Source organism: Vulpes lagopus, chromosome 24, assembly GCF_018345385.1.
Source record: "Vulpes lagopus strain Blue_001 chromosome 24, ASM1834538v1, whole genome shotgun sequence".
NCBI lineage: Eukaryota > Metazoa > Chordata > Mammalia > Carnivora > Canidae > Vulpes > Vulpes lagopus.
In genome coordinates this window covers 5645574-5673209 of record NC_054847.1, presented here as the reverse complement: position 1 = coordinate 5673209, position 27636 = coordinate 5645574, and the positions used below count along the sequence as shown (strand labels likewise).

The 27636-nt window shown below is 41.6% G+C and overlaps 1 protein-coding gene across 3 annotated transcripts in view; it reads left to right on the top strand.

The window, feature by feature from the left end:
* Positions 1-27636, top strand: part of CNTNAP5 (contactin associated protein family member 5) — a 792545-nt gene that overhangs the window by 521847 nt on the left and 243062 nt on the right. For all 3 annotated transcript variants that reach the window (XM_041739874.1, XM_041739876.1, XM_041739875.1), the window contains exon 13: positions 23101-23301. In XM_041739874.1, the coding sequence (XP_041595808.1) occupies positions 23101-23301 (201 nt within the window). The remainder of the gene's footprint in view (positions 1-23100; positions 23302-27636) is intronic.

The window sequence follows — 27636 nt, the reverse complement described above, 5'->3', positions numbered from 1 at the left end:
TTCACCGTGGCCCTAGTGGATAGGAGAGAGGGAAGGCCTACCGTTTGGATGGAGTGTTGAGTGAAATTATGGTAAAGAAGATAAAAAGTTTCAGTAGGAATAAACATTTGGCCTACTTCTAAAGTCTCTATATATGATTTACAATTCAGTTCAGCTCAGTATAAGTTTGCGCATTTCAGGCACTGTGCATACTGCTGAGGGTATACAAAATAGTGCCTGTATAAGTTTCTCTAGGCTGCTGTAACAAATTGAGTGGCTTAAAAATATCCAGAAATGTATGTGTCACAGTTCTGGAGGCTGCAGGTCCAAAATCAAGGTTCTTTAGGGGCACACTACCTCTGAAACCTGTAGGGGAGAATCCTTCCTTGCCTCTTCTGCCTTCTGCTGGATTGCCTACCTCTGGGCATTCCTAGGCCTTAACAGCAACATTTTGGTGACTGCTTCCCCATATTGTCACCCTGCTTCCACGTCAGAGTCACATGTAATTTTCTCCTCTCATGTGTCTGTTTCTTCTCTTCTTATACAGATATTAGTCATATTGGATCTACTCTAATGGAGTATCACATCCTAGGTTGATTACATTGCAAAGAACCTATTTTCAACTAAGGTCACACACACAGATGTCAAGGGTTAGTACTTCCACGTATTGTTTTGCACAGAATTCAACCTATAATGGTATCATTTCAGTCTCCTTTGCAGTCTCCTTAATCATAGAAAAGACACAGAAGCAATTATGATATAAGGATCATGACAGGGTATGTATAGTGTTCTGGGATCCCACTGGAGGGACACCTAACCCAGTCTCCTATAGAGTCCAAGGGCTTTTGGGCAGGCAGGCAACATGTCTCTAGAACCTGGATGGGGAGTAGGAACTGGACAGAAGAAGGGGAAAAGGAGAGGGACATCTGGGTGGCTCAGTGGTTGAGCATCTTCCTTTGGCTCAGGGTGTGATCCTGGGGTCCTGGGATTGAGTCCTGCATTAGACTCCCCACAGGGAACCTGCTTCTCCCTCTGCCTAGGTCTCTGCCCTCTGCCTTTCTCTCTGTGTCTCTCATGAATAAATAAATAAAATCTAAAAAAAAAAAAAAAAAAAAAAAGAAGAGGCAAAAGAGGGCATTTCCAGGAAGAGTAAATGAATGTCAGGAACAAAGTTCAAGCGTCCCCTGAGCCTGCATATTTGTGGGGCCCACCAAACTCACCAAGATGAGCTGCCAGTTTAGAACACTAAGGAAGTCATCAGGCTGAAAGAATAGGAAAGGATCACATTTATTGGAGTAGGGGCAAGCAAAAGCTGTTGAAGGTCCATAATCTGAACATAGTTTCCCAGCAAGGAAATCTACTAAGTCAGTTTCAGGGAAGAGGAGGAATATTTTGTCATAGGCAGCTACTGAGTACACAGACTGGTTAACTGTCCCTGAATGAAAGGTGAACCATTCTCTGAGCACTAGCCAGAAGAGGCCGTTCTCATGTAATGCATGGACGTGACTGTTTACAAAGGTGTGAGCTACAAAAGGAAATTACTGGAAGGGGAACACTCAGCAGAGCTAGTAGCAGAGGGGCTGTTCCCACCATCAGGCCCATGGAGGTGAAGGGAAGGGGGTGTTGCCAGAGTGGGAAGGAAGGCAGCGTGCAGAGAAGGGGTTCTTGAGAGAACTGTAAACTCCTGTGAGGGAATAGCCAACCAGGAGCTTGGAGAATGCTCTATCTATTCTTGTACTGTCCAGTCTCTTCCCTGTGTCTCCGCTGAGAGAACCCAGCTAGAATTCAGAAGGCAAGAGCGATTGTTGATGCAGTGTTTTTCATCAGCCTTTCTGGGCTCAGAGAAGGCAGCAGACAGATGGAGAGTGCATTGCTAGGGGGCAAATGGAAAATATCGAGGTTAGCCTGTTTAAAGAACTGTGCAAGGAAGTCTGGGGAAGCAAATGATTAGAATGCATTGAGGATCAAGGATGGTGGTGAGGTAGGAGCTATCAGCAAAATCCACAAAGCATGCAAATATAGGAAGCATGGATTTGTTTAACAGATTTCAACTTGAAGCAGAAAGGACCTCCCGTTGCACGTTAAATGGGAGTGAGATTAAGGTGAATGCAAGAGGGGTGCCTGAGTGGCTCAATCATATGGACATCAACTCTTGATTTCGGCTCAGGTCATGATCTCAGAGTGGTGGGATTGAACCCCAGGTCAGGCTTTGTGCTCAGCACAGCTTGAGATTCTCTTTCCTTTTGCCTCTGCCCACCCCCCCCCCGCCACCTTAAATAAATAAATACAATCTTAAAAAAAGATAAATGCAAGAAACATGCACTGAACAAGAGACCAAGAGAGCTAATGAACTAAAAGTTGGTAAGTCACTCAGTTGGTGATTAACTGAGGGACACATAGACCATTAAGAGAAACTATGGCATACGGAAATGTAATGTTTTGTTAAAAGGGGCACCGGGCCCCTTTTACCACTACCTGGTGGTAAAAACTCCTGGCCTTCATGTGGATAATTAAGCCAATGATGTGAAGTTTGTGGTCATCCTTGGCTGTGTCAATCCAGTTGGGCAAGTAGGGAGGAGTGCATTTAAGACAACAAGGGGGGATCCCTGGGTGGTGCAGCGGTTTAGCGCCTGCCTTTGGCCCAGGGCGCGGTCCTGGAGACCCGGGATCGAATCCCATGTCGGGCTCCCTGCTTCTCCCTCTGCCTGTGTCTCTGCCTCTCTCTCTCTCTCTCTCTCTCTCTCTCTGTGACTATCATGAATAAATAAATAAAAAAAAATCTTTAAGACAACAAGGGGTCCAGCTGGACTCAGAGTTAGGTTGCTGGGAGAAAATTCATATAAGGTGGGCCTGTGGAGTAGGTTGGATGCCATCAGGAAGTGAGGGAGTTCTGGGCACTGGGATCAATACAAAGGAGAAGATGGGGATGGAGAAAGACCAGGGCACAGAATGTAGTTGAAATTAGTGAACATCTGAGGAATCTGTGCAGGAAGCTGGGGTTGAAAGATAGGAGAATGAGACTTCTTGGGTGTTTCCTGCTTCCCTCAGTACAATAATTTTTTTTTTCTCATTAAACTTTTGTTTTAATGGGTCTCAAAATTCTATGACAGATTTTTGGTCAAGTTGTTTCCATTAAAAAGTACTGATTTTAAAAACTAATAACTTAAAACTGCCACACACGCTCACACACACAAAACAAATGGCCACAACACATTCTCCTTTCCTTCTGAAGGTTTTACGATGCATTGTTATCATTAACCAGTCTTTTACTATTAAGCTTAAATGGTCAATTGACACAAACAGTTCTGAGACCGTTCTTTCACCCCTGATTAAGACTGGGGTGGGGGATCCCTGGGTGGCGCAGAGGTTTGGCGCCTCCTTTGGCCCAGGGTGCGATCCTGGAGACCCGGGATTAAGTCCCACGTCGGGCTCCCGGTGCATGGAGCCTGCTTCTCCCTCTGCCTGTGTCTCTGCCTCTCTCTCTCTGTGTGACTATCATAAATAAATAAAAATTAAAAAAAAGAATTAAAAAAAAAAGACTGGGGTGGCAGGTATTGGAGATAAAGCTCATTTAGCCTTCTGAGCTTTCTGGGCAGACTTGGTGACTTTGCCAGCTCCCGCTGCCTTCTTGTCCACTGCTTTGATGACACCCACAGCAACCCTCTGTCTCATGTCATGAACAGCAAAATGGCCCAGGGGAGGATAGTCAGAGAAGCTCTCAACACACATAGGTTTGCCAGGAACCATATCAACAATGGCAGCAGCCCCAGATTTCAAGAACTTGGGACCATCTTCCAGCTTCTTTCCAGAACGACGATCTATCTTCTCCTTCAGCTCAGCAAACTTGCAAGCAGTGTGAGCTGTGTGACAATCCAGCACAGGGGCATGTCCAGCACTGATTTGGTCTGGATGGTTCAGGATAATCACCTGAGCCGTGAAGCCAGCTGCTTCCATGGGCGGGTCATTTTTGCTGTCGCCAGCCGTGTTGTCACGACGAACATCTTTGACAGATACGTTCTTGACATTGAAGCCCACATCGTTCCCAGGAACAGCCCCACTCAAAGCTTCATGGTGCATTTCAACAGACTTTACTTAAGTTGTAACATTGATTGGAGCAAAGGTGACCATCATGCCAGGCTCAAGAATACCAGTCTGCCCTCAACCCACTGGGACAGTACCAATACCACCAATTTTGTAGACGTCCTGGAGAGGCAGACGCAAGGGCTTATCAGTTGGAGGAGTTGGTGACAGGATGCGATCCAGGGCTTCAAGCAGTGTGGTTCCGCTGGCATTCCCATCTTATCGGGTGACTTTCCATCCCTTGAACCAAGGCAGGTTAGCACTTGGCTCCAGCATGTTGTCACCATTCCAACCAGAAATTGGCACAAATGCTACTGTGTCAGGGTTGTAGCCAATTTTCTTAATGTAGGTGCTGACTTCCTTAACGATTTCCTCATATCTTATCTGGCTGTAGGGTGGTTCAGTGGAATCCATTTGTTAACGCCAACAATTAGTTGTTTTATACCCGGTGTGTAAGCCAGAAGGGCATGCTCACGGGTCTGCCCATTCTTGGAGACACCTGCTTCAAATTCACCAACACCAGTGGCAACAATCAGAATGGCACAGTCAGGCTGAGACGTGCCTGTCATCATGTTTCTGATAAAGTCTCTGTGTCCTGGGGCATCAATGATGGTCACATAATACCTGCTGGTCTCCAATTTCCACAGGGAGATATCAATGGTGATACCACGTTCACGTTCAGCTTTCAGTTTATCCAAGACCCAGGCATACTTGAAGGAGCCTTTTCCCACCTCAGCAGCCTCCTTCTCAAAATTTTCAATAGTTCTTTTGTCGATCCCACCACATTTGTAGATCAGATGGCCAGTGGTGGTAGACTTGCCCGAATCTATGTGTCCAATGACGACGACGTTGATGTGAATTTTCCTTTCCCATTTTGGTTTAGGTTTAGCGGTGGTTTTCACGACACCTGTGTTCTGGCGGCAAACCTGTTGTGAAAAAGCCAGTGCAATGATCAATTTGATGTTTCAACTTGGCTGGACCATGGTGCCTAGATATTGGGTCAAAATTACATTAATATTTCTGTGAGGGTGTTTTTAAATGAGAGTAACATTTAAATCCGTGAACTGTGAGCAAAGCAGATTACCCTCCAAAATGTGAATGGGCCTCCTCCGATAAGTTCAAGCCCTTGGTAGAACAGAGACCGACCTCTACCAAGCAAAAAGAAATTCTGCCAGCAGACAGCCTTCAGACTCCAACTGCAATTCTTTGCTGGGTCTCCATGATCTTGTGACTCAATTTCTTAAAATTGATTGATAGATCGATTGATAGATATATGATAGACTTACACATATATAGATATGGGTAGATATTTATACTCACATCCGGTTGGCTCTGTTTTTCTGGACAACTGGGTCTAATAGACGTGGAGTGCCTATAGTCTAGGTGCTCCGACTCTGTGATCTCCTCTCATTTCTATTTCTACCATGACATCACATTACATTATAGCCGCTAGTGTCCACTTGTGTGTACCCATGGATCTTCCAACTCCTTGATGGAAAATGAGGGACAGGAGGTAATGAATCCTGAATCTACTTTATGCAAATTCCAATGAGTTCAGTGTGAATGAAACTCTGAAAAATCTCAACCAAATTAAATATTAATTTCTACCTTCCCCCCCTTTTTTTTTCTACTCTTACTAATTTATCTTAAAGTCCTGTCCCATTAAATCAATAGCAGTTTTTAGAACTGTGGATGCTGCCTCAGTGTCCGATTTAACTGGGTTTGAACGTTACTATGTGCAACGTCTTCTACAAATCCAAGAGTGCAAATGCTCATTGTTCCCATTGCCTCCAAGACCTCCCAGTGATGGCCTTCCCCAAATCCCTTCTTTTCTTCAAACACAGGGATGACCAATGGGAATAGCACATGTTTGGGATTCACACTGGAATTCAGATTCTAGTGCTGCCACATTCCAGCTGTGTGTGCCCTTGGACAAGTCATTTAGTATTTCTGGATCTTGTATTACTTATCAGTGAAATGAAGATGTTAAAAATGACTGCCTTCAAGATTGATGTGGAGATTAGAACACATATGCAAACTTCCCAGGCCCAAGAAGCACATGATCATGAAACTGGTTAACCAAATATCCTGGTTTAATGATTAATCATGCCCTCATTCTCTCTCACTGCTGTCACAGTATATACAATATCTGTATAATCATCCTAGCTGTAAAAGATACCTGTCTCCTCTTGCCAGTGATGAAGTCTGGGATCCTTCTGTAGATGCCATGAGGTTTCTGAGGCTCTAGGAGCCTGGAGGGAGCTTCTAGTACTCCTGAGGGGGGGTTTCTACTACTGATAAAGCAGAATTAGAGAGGTGGGGCATTCTGAAAAGATTTTCCTTAGAACTTGACATTTAAACTCATTCTATGCAGTTTCCATTTTGCCATTTTTAATGTTAACAGGACACCTTGTCAACATGTTAAAAGATGTTTGCCAGACACGCACTGTTTCTCCTCTGTATACAGTACAATTGCATATTGATATGCAAAATTGTTTGTTCAGAACCACTAACAAAAACACACTTATTTTCTCCCTTGATGGATACAATGCCAATTTCGTGTATCTAGGCCTATATGGCAATCATCAGGCATTGCAAGGAGTTTACAAGGACTGTTTAGTCAAATCTCTAAAGCAAAACTTGTTTTTCATTCTCAAACAGCTCATAATCCATTTGCAAACCACCTTACAAGTCTCCATATCTTATCACTCGTTATTATGATGCTCTGTTTCTCCTTTCTTTGGCAGCAGGCTCTGTTTTCATTAAAACTCATCAAAGCATGCATAATGGAGTAGGTACAGAAGCTGCAATTGAAGTCTCTCTAATATTTCTGCACATAATTGTGCAGTGTGATTGCAGGTAATAGATTATCATCCAGACTATTGACAGAAAGAAAGAAAGAAACGTGTCCACTCAGGTCTAACAGCCTTGCTTTAAAAGTTAGAGCGAGGTCTGCAAATTTACAGTTTGTATATGGGCTGCACAAGGGTCTATCAGTGTAGAGAAACAAGAGTTACCCATGACCATTACATGGAACCAAATTATATCACATTTATCTTTCTCTGAGTTTCTTAGTATGTTGTTAATTTTCAGAGGCTGTATTTTACACCAAGAAGAAGTAGAATTCAGTTGTTGCCATCTTGTGCATCTGTAATGAAGTTCTGTCCTAGCACCTCCTATCGGCATTGCCCTGCTGGCTTCTAGCCCAACATTGCACTTTACGCACACATGTACGTGTATAGGGCACAAAAAGGAAACGTTAACTTCCTTGACAATGTCTTCTGTAAGAACAATTGAGGCTCAAATTCTCAAGCTTGCCTTTCATTATAAGTTAGACAGCCATCATTGCAGAAGTATGGTTGCCAAAAAAGTGTCATTTGATTATAGCCTGCATACAATTGTGCCAGATATCTACAGGGTACTGGGTTAGTTCAAGATGCATCACTATGAAATACCTGGAATTGTTTTTACTTCATGAATATGTTAATGAGGCTAGTAAGTTATATAAACAAGGTTCCAATTATAGCCACCAGACTTAAAGCAGTTCCTTTGTCTGGTGTGTTCAAAGGCCTAGGAAGCACTTTCCTCTCTTCCTTTAAATCAGTATCCATTGCTTGTCTGCTTGGGCCAGGCACTGACAAGGCATTGAGAATATAGAAATGATTAAGATATGGTCCCCTAAGTCCACAGAGTTTATTTTATTTTATTTTTTTTAAATTTTTATTTATTTATGATAGTCACAGAGAGAGAGGCAGAGACACAGGCGGAGGGAGAAGCAGGCTCCATGCACCGGGAGCCTGATGTGGGATTCGATCCCGGGTCTCCAGGATCGCGCCCTGGGCCAAAGGCAGGCGCCAAACCGCTGCGCCACCCAGGGATCCCTCCACAGAGTTTATAATCCCCTGTACTTGTGGTAAAAAAAAAAAAGGAAACAAACCCTAGTTCTCAGCCTTCCCCACTCTAATTCATATTTCGTACAACAGCTGGAGGGATCTTTTGAAAACCCAGGTCTAACTGTGCCTCCATGTCCTTCTACCTGTGCAAATCCCAAGCTCCTTCTTCATGGCTTACAATTTTGAAGGGCATGGTTGTGAGGGTAAGTGAGTTCATACGCATTAATTAAAAGTCTTAGAGCAAGTCCTGGTGCTTATTACATCCTTCAAATTATTATAATTAATATCTATTATAATTATTGTCTTGGGACCATGGGCAAGGCCCTCAATCTTTGGATCTTGGTTTCTCTCTCTGTACATGATTTTGTGATTGGTATATACACAATTAAATGAGCTAACATTTAAAGAATGTCAGAGAATGGCTGACGCAGATCAGGTAGTAGAGGAAAGATAGGTCTTTCTCCTTCTCTTCTTTCCCCTTCCCTTCCCACTGTCTCTCTGGGAAGCAGGCTCAGCTCGTCCTGGGGAGGAGCCAGCAAGCTGTGTCCCTGTCCCCAGGTAGCACAAGCACCATTTCCCGCTTGAGACTCACTCATGGATGACATATGTGCCGTGGCTCACTAGCAGTTTAATCAGTTGGAATAATACTTGTATTGTTGCTCATATTTCAGAGGGACAATTTGCTTTCTGTAAATTAAGTGTTTTCTAGAGGACTGTTTTAGGCTGAAGAAGGATGGAAATTCAACAATTTAGAGGAAGGAAACTTTTTTGAAGTGTCTCTCTCCCTGTTTGATATGCTGTCAGCCAAGGTGTGGTGACCTCATAGGGCTTCCAGAAGGCTGGTCTCTTAGGTGAAGCTACGGAGCAGATCTGCTAGTGTCGAATGTGTGAGTGTTAAAGTGTTCTCTCCGGGCTAGTGGCAGGCGGCATAATCTCCTGCTAAATTGGGCCATTAAATAAAACTACTAAGTCATAAAGCTGTAGCATTACCCTGAAATTAAAGCATTGTCACCTTTGAATTGCCAAGAATTTTAACAAGCACTTAGAGAAATTCCTTTCACACACCCGTTTAGCACGGCCAGTTGACTCCAACCACGTGGATGAGAACAGAAGGCTCAGGACAGAAGATAGGAGGATGATTGCAATGTGATCTTCATTCATCTATTTGCCTATTCACTCATTCACACATACATACTTTACTAACACATTTACTGATTTCTTGAATTTCTTTATTCATCTCTCATTTATTTACTCATTAATTCTCACATGTATTTACTTCTGCATTTATTTTTCATGTGTGCAATTACTTATACATTATTCATTCATTCTTTGAGTCAGGCACTCACTCAGTTATTCAGGTGGTCATTGAGAAATTAAGCCATTCACATAAACTTTTGGGAAGTGACTGAGTTAAGTGTCAAGGCTACAAAATGAATGTCTGTCCTTGTCCTTAAGGAACTCACAGTTGGGAGACAGAGACAGATATTGTAATCAGATTATTTATACGTGGTGCAGAAAATAAAATAGAAGTCAATAGAAGGTACATGATGGTACAGGGAAGGCAGGGTTGAATCAAGGGATCAAGAAGACTGGGGGTGGTGGTCAGAGAAGGTGTCCCTGAAGAGTCCCTGAAGAGCTGTCCTCTGAGCAGAGTTTTGTAGTAGACACAGCCAACATTTAACTGAGCCAGTAGATACTGGTGTGAGGCACCATGCGAGGTACTTTATATTCATGATGTCATTCCGTTTTTCTGGCAATCATGTGGCAAGGGTATCATTCTTTCCATTTTGTAGAGTAGGACACTGAAATCGAGAGGCTGAATTACTTGTCCCGGGTCTCACAAGTTGACATGTTAGCCATAGGTTGGAACTGGGTGTGCACTTCCTATCTCTGGGTCCCTAGGACAGGTGACACAGGGGTCCTGAGGCAAAGGAAGACCCATGTGTCCAAACGGACGCTTCCTCTGGCTCCCCCTGGTTTGTCCTGCTGTCATTCATTGGTCAATAACACAGTGGAAAACTTCTCAAGGAAATGACCCTGAAGGAATGAGGTCTCTCTAATATCCACTTTACCTCCCTTATTATCAGTTTCCTCATCTATAAAATGGAGACCTTTCAAAGTTTTCTGAATATTGCATGAGAATTATATAAAGCAAAGATTCTTAAATTTTATTTCCCCAAAGGATGACCTGGGATAAATGTTTAAAATGCTATTTTGCAGGATATCCCCAGAAATGGTTATTCAGTAGGTTTAGGACAGTGATCAGAAATAGTATTTTTAATAAGTACCTAAAGATATCAAACTTTGGAAAAATATCTCCATCAGGTGATTAGCACAGTGTTTAACCATTAACAAGTCGGGTCCTTATTCATCTCCCACTTCTAAGAGGGGCCTGGTCAGTGACTAAAAGAGCTGTTCTTCTTAACACCTGAACACAGGACCTATTCTGGCACCTTCCTAGTAGATCTTTTGCGGCACATTTGTATTACAAATATCTGGCGATCCCTTCCTTTCAGTGCTGTGGGGATCAGGGCACAGTCCAATCAATGTGTTTTTTGATACTGTGCTCTATAAGCTATTGTGAACCACTAGCCTCTATGCCCAAGAATCTCATATTTAACTTCTAGTTCTTAAAGCACTTTTATCTAGGTCATTCTATTTAAGTCATGCAATTATCTTGTAGATTTGACAGCCATGGAATCCCAGGAACATTAACTTCTAAGAGACTCAATTGCCTCATCTGTATAATAGGGATGATCAGTTACACTTACCTCAATGTGCTGATGTGTAGATTAAATAAAATTAAGTGAGTGATGTGCTTAATGCACTCAATCCAATAAGTGGCATTCTCTAAGAGCTTCTGAAATAGAAGCCATCATCAACAAGTACCATTATCATAGGAAGATCTAGATGTTGAAGGAATTCAGAGATAGGAGCAATCAAGAAAGGCTTTGTGGGAGACCTAGGGCTTACATCTTGATCTTGACCTTGAAAGATAGTTATCCCAGGGCTGGGCAGAGAGGGAAAAAGAGGAATAAATAAATCCTGTTGAGCTCAGTAGAGTCGCAGATGTGGAGATGCAATGAGCAGGTGCCTAAGGGGCCTTGATCTTCTTTGAGGGCTCCTGGCTCACCCATGTATTTTGAAACTGCTACGATTGGTGTGAACGCTTTCGTTGTCTGGAAGAGTGAAATAACAGGTGGGAGTCAAAAGCACCTCCCAGAAGGCTCACTTGCTCTTGTTCACTTTTCCTCTGGGCCCAGGATTCCAGAGACGGATGATGAATTGAAGTCAGTCTAGACATTTCGAAGAATAAAAGAAAGACGTGCCAGCAGCTAGTGATTCCATCCTCTCTCTGCAAAGTAGGGGAAGCAGAGGAGAAATTCTCTAGGAGCAATTTTCCTATTATTCAAGTCAAGAGAGCACCCATCAGCCTTGTGCTTGCAGGATGCAAGGGTTTGAATATGTTAAACATATTTGCAAGGAGAAATTGGTGAGAGACATTGACTGGTTAGCCTGTCCATTGAGACAATTGCCACACGGATGTAACAGTGCCACCTCTGCCACCATTCTGTCCAGCCCTCAATGCCCTGTTCCTAGTTCTGTTCTTCCAGAATCTCATTCCTTCACCAACTTCTTTAGACCTAGCTCTCATCTCTCTCTATTATGAAATTTCTTTGCCTGTCACAGTCTCATGGTTCCTCCTTCAAATCACACAACAGACAAACATGTACCAAATCTAGCATTGTCATTAAAAACTTGGGCTTGGGGCATCCCTGGGTGGCTCAGTGGTTTAGAGCCTGCCTTTGGCCCAGGGCGTGATCCTGGAGTCCTGGGATCGAGTCCCACGTCGGGCTCCCTGCATGGGGCCTGCTTCTCCCTCTGCCTGTGTCTCTGCCTCTCTCTCTCTGTGTCTCTTGTGAATAAATAAATAAAATCTAAAAAAAAAAACTTGGGCTTGGTTTGAATCCAAGCACTAGTACTTCTTAATTTTCTCAAATTAGGTGATGTAATTGAGCTACTCAACTTCCCTGTTACTTGGATTCCACTTCTATAATTAAAAATAGAACCTATTTTTAAGGTGGTTATGGGGCTTATATGAGATAATTGAAGTAATCCATAATGAAAAATGCCTGGCATTATATACTTAATGCATGATAGTTATTATTACTTATTTTTACCACCCTAGCCCCAGAAACCTTGACTCTGGTTTGAGGATGCAATAATGCAAATAGTTAATAATTTTTATGAACGCACAACACCTGATATACTGAATGCACTCCTGAGAATTAATTCCACATTATTAATAAATATGCACTTGAAAATGGATATGCTATCATGTGTGAATGATTGAATATGGAACTAATTTTTTTTTCTATTTGATAATTATTAGGCCAATTAGTCCTAGTTATGTGTGCGGTGGTAATAGGGCAAATGCACATGAGTTTATCAGAACATAGTAGGATAGCTTTGAGCACTTACTACAGGTGAAGTACTGTGCAAAGCATTATCTTTTTCTCCCTCAAGTTTTTATTCTAAAATGTTCAAACTTACAGAAAAGTTGAAAGGACACCAACATGAGCACTCATGCATCTTTCCCCTAGCGTCTTCAAATGTCAAACTTTTGCTGTATTTGCACATTTGTGCCATCCTCGTTTCCCTCTCCCTCTTTTGTCCCCTCTCCCACTTCCCTTACTTCTGGTATAAAATATTTATTTTTTTTTTCCTGAGGATTTTGAAAGTAAGTTGTAGACATACTGATAAATTTAAACCTAAACACTTCTGCTCATATCTTTAAGAACAAAAATATCACCCTACATAACCATAGTACCAAAACCACACATAAGAACATAACCATTAATTCAATCAAAACTATCCAATATATATAGTCTATCTTGTTCCTACAATGTCTTTTTTGGCAGCATTTGTTTTTGTATGTATATTAAGGATTCAAGGAGTGTCCACATGTTGGGTTTGATTGTCATACCCTTCCCCAACCCATCTCTTTTGTATGGTTTTCATCTCAGTAACTTTTTTGGAGGATATCAGCCAGTTATTAAGCAAAATGTTCCATGTTTTTTGGAATGTTTTCTGATAATTTCTTTATTGTTGGAATACTTCGGCAAGAAAACCTCATGGGTGATGTCTGTCTCTCCAGAGCATGCCACCAGGGGGCACATGGTTTTATTGGGCAGCTTCAGCCCCATCACTGGCTAAAGCACTTCTGCATCTCTATGTTATAAAGATGTTTATAATCTGTGAATCGTCTGTGGGGTTATATTTAGACTCTGTGTGACTATCCAGTTCCCAAACATTTCCTCCCAGTCCAGGAATGACCCTGACCCATATGCTATTACACTGGAATTTGTAAAATGCTGTTTTACTAATCCTATAATTCCTTCTGCATTTTCAGCTGTCATTCTGCATTCTTCTCTACAGAAGAGTCTTTTTTTTTTTCCATAAAAGCTTTTTTATCCCTTGCCTTGCCTCTACCTCTCTTGTGTTGCTCTAGACTCATTTGGAAATGTCACTATTATTGTTATATATTTTGATGTTCAAATTGCCCCAAATACAGCTAGTTATGATCCCACTAATTCTGTTCCTGTGTCTTTCTTACCTGCCTCCATTAATCTTGGAGTACTTCCTTGTTTTCTACCAGATGTTACCTTGGACTTGCCTTGCTTAGACTAAGACTCAGGGGTTTCCCCAAAGAAGCGAAAGACACATTTTCATAGCAAGTGGTATTTGGAAATTAGAATCTAGGTGTTAGGTTTGCTTATTACATCTAGTCCATTTCAGTGGACAGAACTTGGAAGAGTGTGTGTGTGTGTGCGCGCGTGCATGGGTGCATATTTACGTATACTTAAATTATCATTTCTTATGGTTATCTGTAATGCAAATGGAGCACTGTTAGATTTTTCCTCATCATTCTCTTTTCCATCTCTCTCTTCTCCCTCAGTAAAACCTGTCTCAACAATACCAATATATTTATTCATTTGTTCTACCTGACAAAATATACAAAATAGCTTCAGAGGCATATCAGCAATATAACCACCAACAACAAAGTGAAGCATAACACTTGCTGAATTTTAATTTTAGTTCTTAGAATGTATTCTATCAAAGGTGTATAGCTAGACAGACTATTTCTTTATTATGAGTGCACAGAATTTCACTGTGCCAATTGACTATGCTTTATTAATTCAGAAACCCCTTGGTGGATATTTGATTTTTTTCCCTTTATATTTATTCATTTATGAGAGAGAGAGAGAGAGAGAGAGAGAATTCCAGCTAGACTCCCCATTGAGCACTGAGACTAGTCAGGGTTTGATCTCATGACCCCAGCCAAAACCAAGAGTTGGACACTCAATGACTGAGCCAACCAGGCGTCCCTGAACTTTTTCTTCAATATGCTGCTCTTGCAATAGATATTCTGGGCTGCAGAGCAGAATTTCAAGTACATATCTGAACATACTTTCCCATCCTATATCACTTTTTGCTGATTTCAGGAAATATCACTGAAGTCAGTGAAATCCTGGCAATCTGCTGGATGTTTAGTCACATGGTAAGTAAATGCCATGGTGTTTGGTATACAAAGACGTACCAGATCGTCTTTTGCCTTGTAGAGCTTACAGTTTAGCAGGGATTTGAGTAAACAAGTTTTTATAATGGTTCTTGAGCAAGACCAGAATGGGATGCTGGTGGAGTTAGAAGAGGCTTCCCACTGGAGAAGACACTGGCACTTTGGGAATATCATTAATACTGTGATGAGCTCCAGAGCAGAGATGTTTGCTGAAAGAAAGATGAATCATTCCAGGCTCCTCTTTAATTTTCTTTTTTGTCAGTCACCTCTAGGATCAGAGTATAAGATCCTTGAAACTGAGTATTAGACAATCTGTGCCTTGTCTTCCTTTGTTAGCTTGTAAAAGGAGATGTAAATGCTGCCCTTGGATATCCCTCCTCAGGACTATGGTAAGAAGTCAAATCTCTCCTTTCCAGACTCCTAAATTCAATCTTGGCTACTTTAGCTCTTCTTAACCAAAGGAATGGAAAATACTACTTGTTGTCTACTTATGTTCCAGATACTGGGCTATATCGTCTTAATGTTTATTTCATTGAATCCACATGATGAAGTATGAGGTAGAGATCACTTTTAACTTGTATTTTAGAAAACAGAGGCGGGATCCCTGGGTGGTGCAGCGGTTTGGCGCCTGCCTTTGGCCCGGGGCGCGATCCTGGAGACCCGGGATCGAATCGCACGTCGGGCTCCTGGTGCATGGAGCCTGCTTCTCCGTCTGCCTCTCTCTCTCTCTCTCTCTCTCTCCTCTCTCTCTCTCTCTCTCTGTGACTATCATAAGAAAAAAAAAAAAAACAAAAACAGAGGCTCAGATACATTGAGGAACATGTCCAGCATCACTCAGTTAGTAAGTACCATATGTAGGAACTGGATTTAGATCTGTGTGCGTGCCAGCTTTTTCCTCAGAATGTACCAAAACAAAAGAACTCCTAAGGATTTCATAAATACCTCTAATAGCAACCAGAGCCTACTCACCAGCTACACAGCCCATTTTCCATCAGGTGATTTTGATGTGGAGGCTTCTTTCTACTCTCCCTTGCCCAGAAGCCAGGCACACCTGGCTTGTCCACATCTGCCCCTCCTGCCCCACACTGCCAGACTCTCGGCTTCCATGTGAACTTCTCTCCCAGAACTGCCTGTGAAGGCCTTGAGCTGGTGTCCAGAGTGTCACTTAACCTCATCACCCTCACCCTACCTTCCCAGTCCCTAACATAATGTTGTGCACACTCCAGACATTTAATACATCTTCCTTGAGTAAGCCAGCGAGTAGCAATCAAGTATGATCTAATGTGCATGGAGTCTGGTCACCCTCACCACCCCCCCGGCCCCCACCCCCAAGCGTAAAACAGCTTTCCCAGGCCTCTGTCGCTTTACAGACAGGTTCCCAGAGCTGTGTCTGATAATGAAGTTGCCCTTTCCAGTGCTCCCCGAGCGGCTTCATGGGGAGGCGATGGCCCTGGCCTCTGATTTCCTGTGTGGTACCAGGTTCTGGGCTCAGCATCCCCCCTCCCGCCCCGCCCCGTGCGGTTTGATCCTGCTCTGCCGTCATCACTGCGCAGTCGGTTGTATCCAATTCACAGATGAGAAGACTGAGGCTTGGGGAGGGGAAGTTCTCTGCGCTGTTCAGGGATCCGAGCTGGTGGTGTCCGCCAGCCTGCGGCTGGTCCCCCGCCCTCGCTTTTCTCTCTCTCATCTGCCTCCATTAACCAGAGAAGCCCTTGCCAAGCTGGTATTTACTCAGCAGTCATTGCCTGTGATTTAAATGGAGAGATAAGGTACAAACATATGAAAAATTAAATAACTATCAATGCAAAACGACAAGAGATGTCACTAGGCTGTACATGGGTAGATGGCAAATGAGTGGTACAGGCAGTGGTTTGAGGATTATTTAAACTGTCTTTACCCTTGGCACAGAAAATTCACTTTGTCAACATAGATAACTGTACCAAAAGTGACCCCAGGGACCTTAATATAGACTTGCTTTATTACAATAGGGGCATAAGTGAATTGGCACACTTTTCAAAGGACTATAAGCAGCTCCCCACGGTGATTTAAGTTCAATTAAGCTGGGTATTGACAATCTGTAGACTTCCCTTCCTCCCATGCATTGCGATAGAAAAATTGCACATTTTTTTTTTGGCCCTGCAAATAGACAGATATGTGCGTAGAATGAGGTCTTATTAATCAGAGTTATTTCTTCCCTCTCTGTCTCTCTCTTTTTTTTTTTTTACTTTCCTTTAGTTTGTTCTTTCTTCTCAGTGATGATATCCATGGTAACAGAACAGCTTACATCATCTGCAATTACTGCTATTGTTAATAATAATAATGATCATCATCATCATACTAGCAATCAGATAGAATGAGAGAAGGAATATGAAAGAAAATTAAATTGTGGCTCTGTATGTAAACAGTTTACGGTTTCTGAAATGAGAGCAAGTGAAACTAGCAGGTCACAGAGAGACCCGGGATGAGGGTTCATAGAGGGCTTTCTTGGAGGACAACTGGAAAAGATTTCACAACAGAGATGAAGATACAGAATGTTCAAAAATATCTCATCATTACTGTGCTAGCACTTTGTGTGACTTCTTTTTCTTTTCTCTTGTTGTTGATATTGCTGGTGGCCATATGGAATGTGTATACGTGTTTGTGTATGTGGATCTTATAACTTGAAACCTCTTTTACATTTGGATCACTACATATGCATAGAGGAGTGGCTTTGAAAAGGCTAGAAGAAAAAACCTTTTAGAGACAAAAGATAGTGATTAACTAATCTCCTTGTTTGACAATGACTTCCTGAAATCCTACAAAGTGCTCAGTGGCCCCCTTGGTGGTCTGAGGATGAAAGACTTCAATAGATCTGCCCATTCTCAAGGCAAACATTGCAGTCTCTGTTGGGCCATGTCCTCTGACATCCACTCCCAACCCTGCCCCCACCAGGTCTCTGGGCAGGCTCACTTACTTGTAGTAATTTCAAGAGTACTTATAATAGCCTGAGACATTTGTCATTCTTCTGTACACAATTTTACCCCATAACAACGATAAGCTTTTAGAGAGTTAGGCAGTATATTATCCATCTGAGCAGGTACTCTTGCGGCTGGCGCAGCATTAACTGGGTACATATTTGAACATAAGAATGAATAATATACTTCATATTTTGGAGATCTCATAGCTTTATGGGAAGATAGCCTTCAAAACTTAATTCACAATGTAGTTTGAGAAATGGCTTGCTAGCCTCCATAACAATACATTGTTATGTCTATGAAATGATGTTTTAGAATTTTATCGCATATGCTCCTTGATGCTCCATGGCCTATAATTCCTTTATGCATAAAGGTGGCAAATAACTGGTGGGGGGTCTGGGTTATGAGATCATTTACACTCATCCAGTACATTGGGCATCCTCAAACAACATCCTCCGATTTCTTCAAAGCTCTAGTAATTAAAACAGTATGGTACTGTCATAAAAAAATAGGCACATAGATCAACAGAACAAAATGGAGAGCCCAGAATTATAACCCCACAGATGTGTTCAATTAGTATCTGACAAGGGAGCTAAGAACACTCAACGGAGAAAGGAATAGTCTCTTAACAAATGGTGGTGGGGAAACAAGATAGCCACATGCAAAAAAGAGAGAGAGAGAGAGAGAGAGAGAAAGAGACAGAGAGAGAGAGAGGGAGAGAAATTGGGTCCCTATTTATACCATTCACAAAAATTAACTCGAAATAAAGTAAAGGCTTAAACATAAGACCTGATACCGTAAAAATCCTAGAAACACAAAGAAGTCACTCCTTCGCCTTGGTCTTTGCAATAATTTTTTGGCTGGGACACCAAAATTACAGGCAACAAAAACAAAACTCAACAAGTGGGATTACATCAAACCAAAAATGTTTCTGCCCAGTAAAGGAAACTATCAACAAATTAAAAAATGGAGTCTGTAAAACGGTAGAAAATATCTGCAAACTATGTATCACATAAAAAAGCAAATATATAGTTATTGTTACTTTAAACTAACTAAGATCCTTAGTGAATTGAATAAATTCCTGCTGCCAGTTCAAAAGTCTCCAAATACAGTGTTCCCTTAAGCAGGGAATTTGTCTTGGATAGTTGAATACATGTATTCTTTTGAACAAGTTAGAAAGATAGGGCTGTGCTTCTCATTAGGGGACTGAACGGTAGTATACACTAAGAAATAATGGAGAAGGAACTGAGTGGCAAAAAAGTAGTAGCAAAAGCAGTGCTTTTGCCAGGTTTCTGGGACCGTGAGGACTAACCAGCAAATCCCACTGACAAAATTTCAGGAAATGAAAGGGACACAAATACATATAGAGACACAGGAGACTCTTCTAAAGTGTAAAGATAATTGAACAAGATAGTAATAAGTAATTATACACCACAATAGCTGTATTACAAGAAATTGCAGTGAAGCCCACTTGTTAACCTCATTTCCTGGATGAGCTTCCCACCCTCAATTCCCTAAGGAATGAAGTCCGGGTCCTCAGTCTCATGTTGTAAAAAAGTTTCAAAACATAGATTCTTTACTCCTTTGCATGCCAGACAGACTGTTACATGTCCATGTGAAATGTGATGCCATATTATCATGGATAGAAAGATTGATATCAATATCCCATTTTCCAAAGCAGAAATTTCAGAGGTTAATAACTTGCCCAAAGCTTCACTACTGAGGTGTAGCAGAACACATTTTCCAATCAGACAGGCAGATTTCTAGAGCCAGGCAGTCTCATGGGACCTTGAAGTCCTAGATTCATCTCTAGAGATGAGAATATATGCCTGTGGTAGATGGTCTGGTTTGGAGGCAGACCAGCAGAGGATGGAGCTTGGAGCTTGGAGAATTTTAGAATTCTCCCAATCATAGAATTTAGATAATTTACTCCTCCGACCCTGAGTGTAACCGGACTTTCTTAAGTTATAGGTAAACCTCTAAAGGTTTGTGTAAGAGTTCAAGTTCACAGAACTGTGGAAAGGATGAATTTCCTGTTCCAGGTCTCTTGAAACTGGTGTGTTTTCCCCATGGATCTGGAGAGAGAGAGAGAGGACCAGTCTCAGTTTGCCCCCACCCCCTCCAAGTGCCTCATATGTCTTACTTTATGTTCTGGGAAAGAACCCCGTTAGTAAGAACTCTTGTGAGAACCACCAGAAGCCATCTCCTCCTTGATGCTATTGTCAATAATAGTACCAAGTGATATCTGTGGGATCCTTAGGAAAGAGATGATACACTTAATAATTTAGTTAATAATGGACCTTCTCACACAAACCCCCTCAATCCTTACAACCACCCTAAATGGTTGACATGATTTCTGCTTTCCAAATACTACTGATGAGGAAACTGAACTCTAGAGAAGTAATGATTTGACCAAGGCTAGTGTTAACCAGTAAGTGTCAAGTTGGCATACACATCCAGGTCTTGTAACAGCAGAGCCCCTTCTGTGTCCATAAATATCCACATGCCCATTGACTAAATTGACCATCTTTAACATTTAGCTTCATGCCTGCAATATTCAGTTAAGCCATGTGCATGCTGTTCCATGAATGGGTTCCCACCTCTATCCACCTAAAAGATGGTTCAAAATGAATCTTACTTGTTTGAAAATCCTTAGAGGTAAACTTCACATAGACATTCCCTAGCTAAAACTACCTGTCCCCATCTTAGAAGAGACACTGGGAGCATCAAGCACGAAAGCCAACTTTCATGAGCGGCATTGACCCCTAGCCTTTAATATTTTGTCAGAGTGCAGGGCTTAATCTGCACCTGCTACCAATGAAATAGAGGGGGGAAAAAGAAAAAAAAAGCAGAAAGTGAAAAGAAATAGCATCCAATTACCTCCTTCTTTTCAATCTGTCTTCTGCTATCTCCCAGGAGGAAAAAATAATCAAAGGACAAAGGGCATCTCTGAAAGGAAAGCCAGCTAAGAGGCTCTCGGTTTCCCATCATCACCTCTCCTTGTGTCTCTCATACTGTGTATGCAGGGGTTGTGATGTCTTTGTGAGTCATGGGGAGCACTTTGGAGCTCTTAATTGTTCCTTTGTATCTTGTGTATATTTGCATACGTCAAAAGGTGCCAATAGTTGAGCTATTAGGACTTCCATGCATCCTTAGGTTCCAGAAGGCAGAGTTGGCAACATTAATGGCTTTAAGATGAGAGGTTGTCTCTCCCACACGTTTTCCTTTTCCATCTTGCTAAAGATAGAATATGATTCTGGCAATATGAGTCTGTGAGTAAATGAATAAGCAAATCAATGAGTGAATGTATGAATAATCAGATGAATGGATATATGGATATAAGAATCTGTGTATGTTTGGAGGGAAATCTAAATTCGTGTGATTTAATGATACTATGCGGACCGTTTCTGGCATCAGATTGGACACAGTGAGACTGGGAACAAGTTTATTTTTCTCTCTCTAAGCCTTCGTATATCTGTACCTCTATGGATGTGTCTGTGTCTATACATATGGCTGTGTCAATATCTGTGTCTTTCTGTCTCTATTTATCTATCTATGTTGACATCTCCCATGGTGGATTGCTATGTACACCGGAAATAAGGCACGTAAAATGCCCTCACATGAAACAGTAACACAACACCTAGTATTATACATTAAATTGGTGGTTCTTTTCTTCTTCTACATACCATGGACATTTCGGAACTGTCAGTCTTTATTTCTCTCTATGATATTGTGTTATTAAACAATTACCTTTCTTTGGTAATTTAACAGAGTTTGTCTCATCAGTACTGACATTTTCGGTGTTATAGGTTAACTACCTGTGTAATATTATTTTTACCAATTAGAAATAATGTCCTATTATTACTTTAAAGTCCGAATTAATAACCTTCTTTCTGATTTGTTTTTTAGACTTTATAGAAAATGTTTTATACCTCCATTAAACATTGGAGACGTGGTTATCATTGGGCTGGTTTTAGGAAATAGTCTGAAGCTTAATCAGAATACTTGAATAGGGTTTAATAATTTTGCTTCAAGAAATAGTTCCTTCTCTGTGGTTGGAAAATACTTTAGGGATAATGGAAACCAAATTTTCTTTCTCTCGCCTCTGCTAATATAGGGAAATAGAAGTGCAAGCAGTGACATTACTTCTTCCAAGTCACGTACAGAGTTAGGGTAGAGAAAGTATTAAAACCGGGGATCTTGGTTGCCTGTGCTTTTCCTTTTTTGATAAATATGCTTACAGTTGTGATCCTGCTTATTAGTAGTACAAATTAATAATAGTTACTTTTAATGTGGGCGCTGATCACTGTTGTTTAATAGATATGACTTGGGTCATTTCTTTACTTCCTAGCCCTTGGTTTCCTCCTTTATAAAAATTAGGAGGGTGAAGTAGGAGGGAAACCACATGATAGCTATGTTAAGTTATTTTTCAGCTCTGAGAATCTATGAAGAGTAATGATGTTATTATGTGGGCAAGATTCTCGGATGACAAAAGCTTTTTGAGTCTTCCTATTTCCTCCTTTGCTTTATTTGTGAGCATGTTCGGAATGAGATTCTATGTCCAATTGCAGTAAATGTTTTAGTCTAGGTTATTAGTACAGAATGTCTGATAGATCTCAGATAGTGCCTTGCAACTTCATGTTTGGTTGCTGTTCCATAGTAACAGCCCTGCTACTGGGATTGCTGTCTTTTTTTTTTTTTTTCGATAATAAAACTGAGCCCTAGAAAACTGAAGTGATTTTTTCCAAGCTTGTTGTTGGCAGAGATAGGTGCCAAATACACATGTCTCAAGCTGTAAAACTCAAATTTCTCTCCTCTCTCCTCACCTCCCATTCTTACCTGTAATGGGTAAAATGTGTCCTCCAATCCTGATGCGAAGGTCCTCATCTCTGCATGTTATTTTATTGTAAAACTCTTAAAATATTTCTTTGGCAAATAGAGGCAGCAGAGAGAATTTTTTTTTAAAAGGAACTTCAGTTAAGTGTCTTGCATGTACAGTGTGGATCACGCAATCTCATCCTTGCTAATTAGGTGTATTTGATAGTTAACTTTCTATATGCAGGTCTTTCTGTGTATAGTAAACACTCGGTGTGATCCCTGTGTATCTGCGAGATGGTCGTCTGTTCTAGTGTTTGTCTTGTGGGGAAGTGTGTGTGAGTAGCTGGAAGTATGGGCTTTGCAGTCAGACATCCTTGGTTCCTATTCTTGCTTGGTCACTTGCACATGGGTAAGCTGCTCAGTTTCGGTCATTCACTTTTCCTTCATTTCTAGCACGGCGTTTCTAACTTCCTTCCAGTTTAGGTGATGCCAGTTTAAAATTATGGGCATTAAATGCTTAGCATAATGGGCCCCACAAACTTAGTTCCTATGATTATTAACCCCTGTACTAACTCTGGGTGGAGCTCTATGAGAAACAGAAATTCTCCGGTCATTTGAATTTGCATAAGTGGAGCACTCCGGTAGATTATTTGTCCCGTGTTGAGTCAAGCATCGCATTACTTGTATGATCCTCTTCCCCACCTGCCCACCCCCAGCTTTATTGAATTATAGAAGTATGAACCTCTTTTGACCTTCTTTTTAATGTTTCCTGCCTTGGGTTGTGTTTTCTGGATAGAGGACAAGATTTGGACATCAGTGCAGCACAACAATACAGAGCTGACCCATGTGCGGGGCGCCAACCCGGAGAAGCCCTACACCATGGCTTTGGATTATGGTGGCAGCATGGAGCAGCTGGAAGCCATGATTGACAGTTCAGAGCACTGTGAACAGGAAGTGGCCTACCATTGTAGAAGGTCCCGCTTGCTCAACACGCCAGGTAAGGCTCACCCCCAGCCCTCTGTGTGAGCTGCACAGGGTGACCACAGATAGCCCTGGAAAACATGGAATGTCAAGGAGAAGGGTATTTGCCCACAAGGTGGGGTGCAGTGATGGTTGTTCATTGTGTGGTGGAAAGAAATGAAGCCAAGACAGGACTGGGGATGTACTCATCCTGGCTCCGATTCCCAGGTATGACCAAAAGGAAGTCTCTCAAGGTAACCTCTCAAGGTCCCATCCTAATCTTCAAAGAGAAAATGGTAACAACACACATCCTTCAACAACTGAGAGAATGAGGAGTTGCTTGAAATCAATAGCACTTGAAGAGAGCATTGAACTAGATATAGATGGTTTGGAGGTGGGAAGGAACGTTTCTGGGAAAGGGAACAGCATCTTAGAAAGCATGAAGGATCTCTGCACATTCGCCAAAGAACAGTGAGTCATGTCCAAGGCAAGAGGTGCAGAGGGAAGAGGGCAGCCCCGTGTGTGTACAGAACTAATGTTGCTTGGAAAATGTGGGTCTCGATGGAAATGACTCTTTTTAAACATAAAGTTTGCTTTTAGGAAAAACAAAACAAATCCACAAACAAAAAAACTTCTAGGACCACTTCCCAAAACCCAAAAGGGTTTTCACAGAATGTCAAGAGGGCTGTGTCAAAGTTCATGAGTCCCCTGGGAATCGGTCATTTCTGTGAATATCTTCATCCTGTGTTCCATGGTGCATGTGCGCGTGTGCATGCAGACAGCAGACCCCCCACCACACACACACACACACAAGCTGAGGGTCATAGGGGTGTGGAATATCCAAGAATGGTGTCACAATCTGTAACCCCAAGACATTTATAACCCCATGCTTGGAGGTTAGGAATTTTGAAAGGCTTGAGAAGATTAAACAGTGGAATGTCAACAAAGGAGAAGCGATAGAAGCCTAACTAAATAGAACACGCCGCCTCGCTGATCTAGAATCTTTAGGAAAGACGTTGTTCCACATAAGTGAATTTTCCAGATAACTGTCACTTATCCCTTTAAGCACCAAAAATGTTTTCAAAGAATTTTTAACCATTTGAAATGAAAATCTTTCTCAAATGGATTACATGCTTCCCTGCCTTCTTAAACAGAGAGCTCTGAACATAAAATGTAACCTTTTCTTGATGACTCAGAATCATCATTGTGAAAATCAATTATTGTAGTCTCCTCAGACCCAGCCATGCTTGCAGGGCTGATTAGATCTGAGGCAGCAGTGGTTGCCCCTCTTCCCCGTGTTCTTAGGTGGTGCTGCTTGAGAGGCTCCGTGTGTATATTGTTTGTATTTCTCTCCGTCCTGGCTCTCGAGCCTGCACCTGTCACTATTGTCACTATTCAGAGCACCCGTGTCCAGAAAACTAACCTACCCTCGTTTCATTGTGTGGTTTCTAGTTTTCTCAGAATTGAGTTTGATGGAATTTTAGGAAAAGTGGGATTCTGTTCATTCAGACCATGGATTTCCTTTAGTGTATGTATTATGTGATACCAATTTCATGATACTATTGACTTTGTGGATGTTTTTGCTGTTATGGTTGCTGTTGTTATAATTCAACTGTCATGAATTCCCTGAGTGTATTCAAGTATGAAAGCATGGATTTTGGGGGCAGGCCATATTGAGAGTGACTCTGTTTTTCCTACCTATAGAAACTTGTACAAGTTGCTAAGTTTCCACTAGCAATTTCAGCACCTGAGCAATTTACACAAAAATCCTGAACTAATAAGACTGATATGAGGACTGCAGGAAAAAATGTAGTCCGCACTCCTTGTACTGTGCCTGGTACTCATCCTGTGCTCAACAAACACTGGGGTCTTATTTCTTTCCTCTTTCATAGCTTCCATCCCAGCAGGGAAGGTCCAAATTTGTACTGTAATGAGACACAAACTCAAAGAATCACTTTATTTCTATTTTAATGGTGTAAATAGAATAATAATCATGACTCATGCATATAGATAATCTCACTACTCAGAGACACAAATGCTGCATTTAGGTGTGCATCCTTCCAGACATTTTCCCATTTTTAAAAAATATTTTATTTATTCATGAGAGACACAGAGAGAGACAGAGACACAGGCAGAGGGAGAATCAGGCTCCCTACGGGGAGCCTGATGAGGACTCAGTCCCAAGAGCCAGGATCATGACCTGAGCCAAAAGCAGATGCTCAACCTCTGAGCCACCCAGATGCCCTGACATTTTTCCATTTTTTGCACATTCACAAAAACACAGTGAATGTTGGGGTTGAGAAACTCATTAATCCTCTTTTCTTCCATGGGTTATGAAACAAATGAGGGAGATGGACCACAATAAGCATGTATACAGAGCGTCTACTCTTTTCTGGTGAGCTGGATTGTAGAATGGTATATACCAGGTGCTGCTTGTTTGGGGGATGGGACTGAGAAGAGAGCCCCATAGAAATATGGCCCCAACTCCACACCCCTCAGTATGGGGATGAGCACTGACTCAGTTGCACTTACTTCACAGAAGTAGGGGCAGAGACAACAATGTGCACCATTGTAGGCACATGAATCCCAGAGCCAGGGCCTAGCATACTGCCTTTGTTGAGTTGCTATAACAAAATATGATAGATTGATGGGCTCATAGAAAACAGAAATTTATGTTTCATGGTTCCAGAGGCTGGAATTCCATGATCAGTGTGCCAACATAGTTGGATTCTGGTGAAGACCGTCTTCAAGTCCCAGACACCTCACTTGTTCTTATATCCTAATGTGCCAGAAAGAGAATGAGAGATCTTTTGGAGCCCCTTTTAGAAATGCACTAATCCCATTCATGGGGACTCTGCCCTCATGACCTAATTACCCCCCCCCCCAGAGGCCCTATCTCCTAATATCATCATATTGAAGGTTAAGATTTTGACATATGAATTTGAAAAGACATATAGGCACACACTTGCAGAGTTGTTTTTCTCATTTCTCTAATTATTTAGGCAACCCCTTTCCTATGGAAAAGACCACAGAAAGGGGAGATGAGTAGAGGCCATCTCCTACTTACCTACCTGCTGTATGGAAGAGATGAACAAGTGTCTCCCTTACCTGCTGAAGCCAGAGCCCCCCAGTGATACTGTTTTATTACTTTGTCACACACATGCACATATACACACATGTACATGGTAAACATATCTTTCCATATCAATAAATATGACTCCATATCATAATGTCTATTAACAACAGATAATATGAGAATGTGGAGGAGTCTTTATTTGCTATAGATTCTCCTTCATTGTATGGACATACCACAATGGATATACAAAATTCACAAATCTATTTTGGACATTTAGTTCTCTCTTTTTTGTAATACAGATGCTGCCAGAACATTTTTTGCCCATAGATCTTTATGAGCAAAGCTGATTATATCCTTAGGATAAATTCCTTGAGGTGCCATTATCAGAGCAAAGAGTGCACATATTTTTAAGGTTTTTGACATATTGACTTCTGCAACATATCAAATTTGTGCCAATTTATACTCCCAAGAATACAGTAGGATTAAGTACCTACTTGTCAGCAACGTATATCTTATTTTCCCTTTGGTAATTTGAAAGATGCAGAAGAAGGTCAAAGACAATTATAATTTTGTTTAATTAAAACAATGTATAGTATGATTCCTTTAGGTTATTGGAGGGAGTTTCTACTGGTAGTCAGGGTTAGGAGAAGCTATAAAGTGTTTTAAATTATGGTGACTGTGGACTTAAATCAATATGAAGAGAATGTGGAGGATGCTTTATTTGTTATAGATTCTCCTCCATATTACACACAAAGATAATATAGAGAGGAAATAAAAGAAGGCAAGATGAGGGAAAAATAAATAACTTTTCAAATGGCCACCAACGACTAAGCATTTCTCATGTTTGCAGCTATGTCTGGGGAGCCATATAAGCATTATTTCTAATCCAGACAAGGGCTCTGCACAGTAAGGGTTGTTATCCGCATCTCGCACTTGAGGAAACAGAAGTTCAGAAACAAGAAGATGCTGTGGAGGGGCAGATCAGGTTCTTGGACCAGACTTCACCTATGGTCAAAGCAAGGATACTATTTCTGATATACCCTGCAAATCTCAAAGACCCAGAAGTTAGAGGGAAATCAAGCAGTCAGGGTAAACATGAGTTTCTATGAATTTCCTTATTCTGTAAGAAAATGGAGATAAAAAGATAAAAGTGGTGACACATCCCCCATCTGTCAAGGCCCTGGGATTGTCACAGCAGCTTGAGTTAGGGCAAATTCCTGGGTAGCTACAAAAGTTTTGTAGCATCCTTGATGAGTTGCTCATGCACCCCTTCCCAGGGTGGCCTGGAGGACCCCC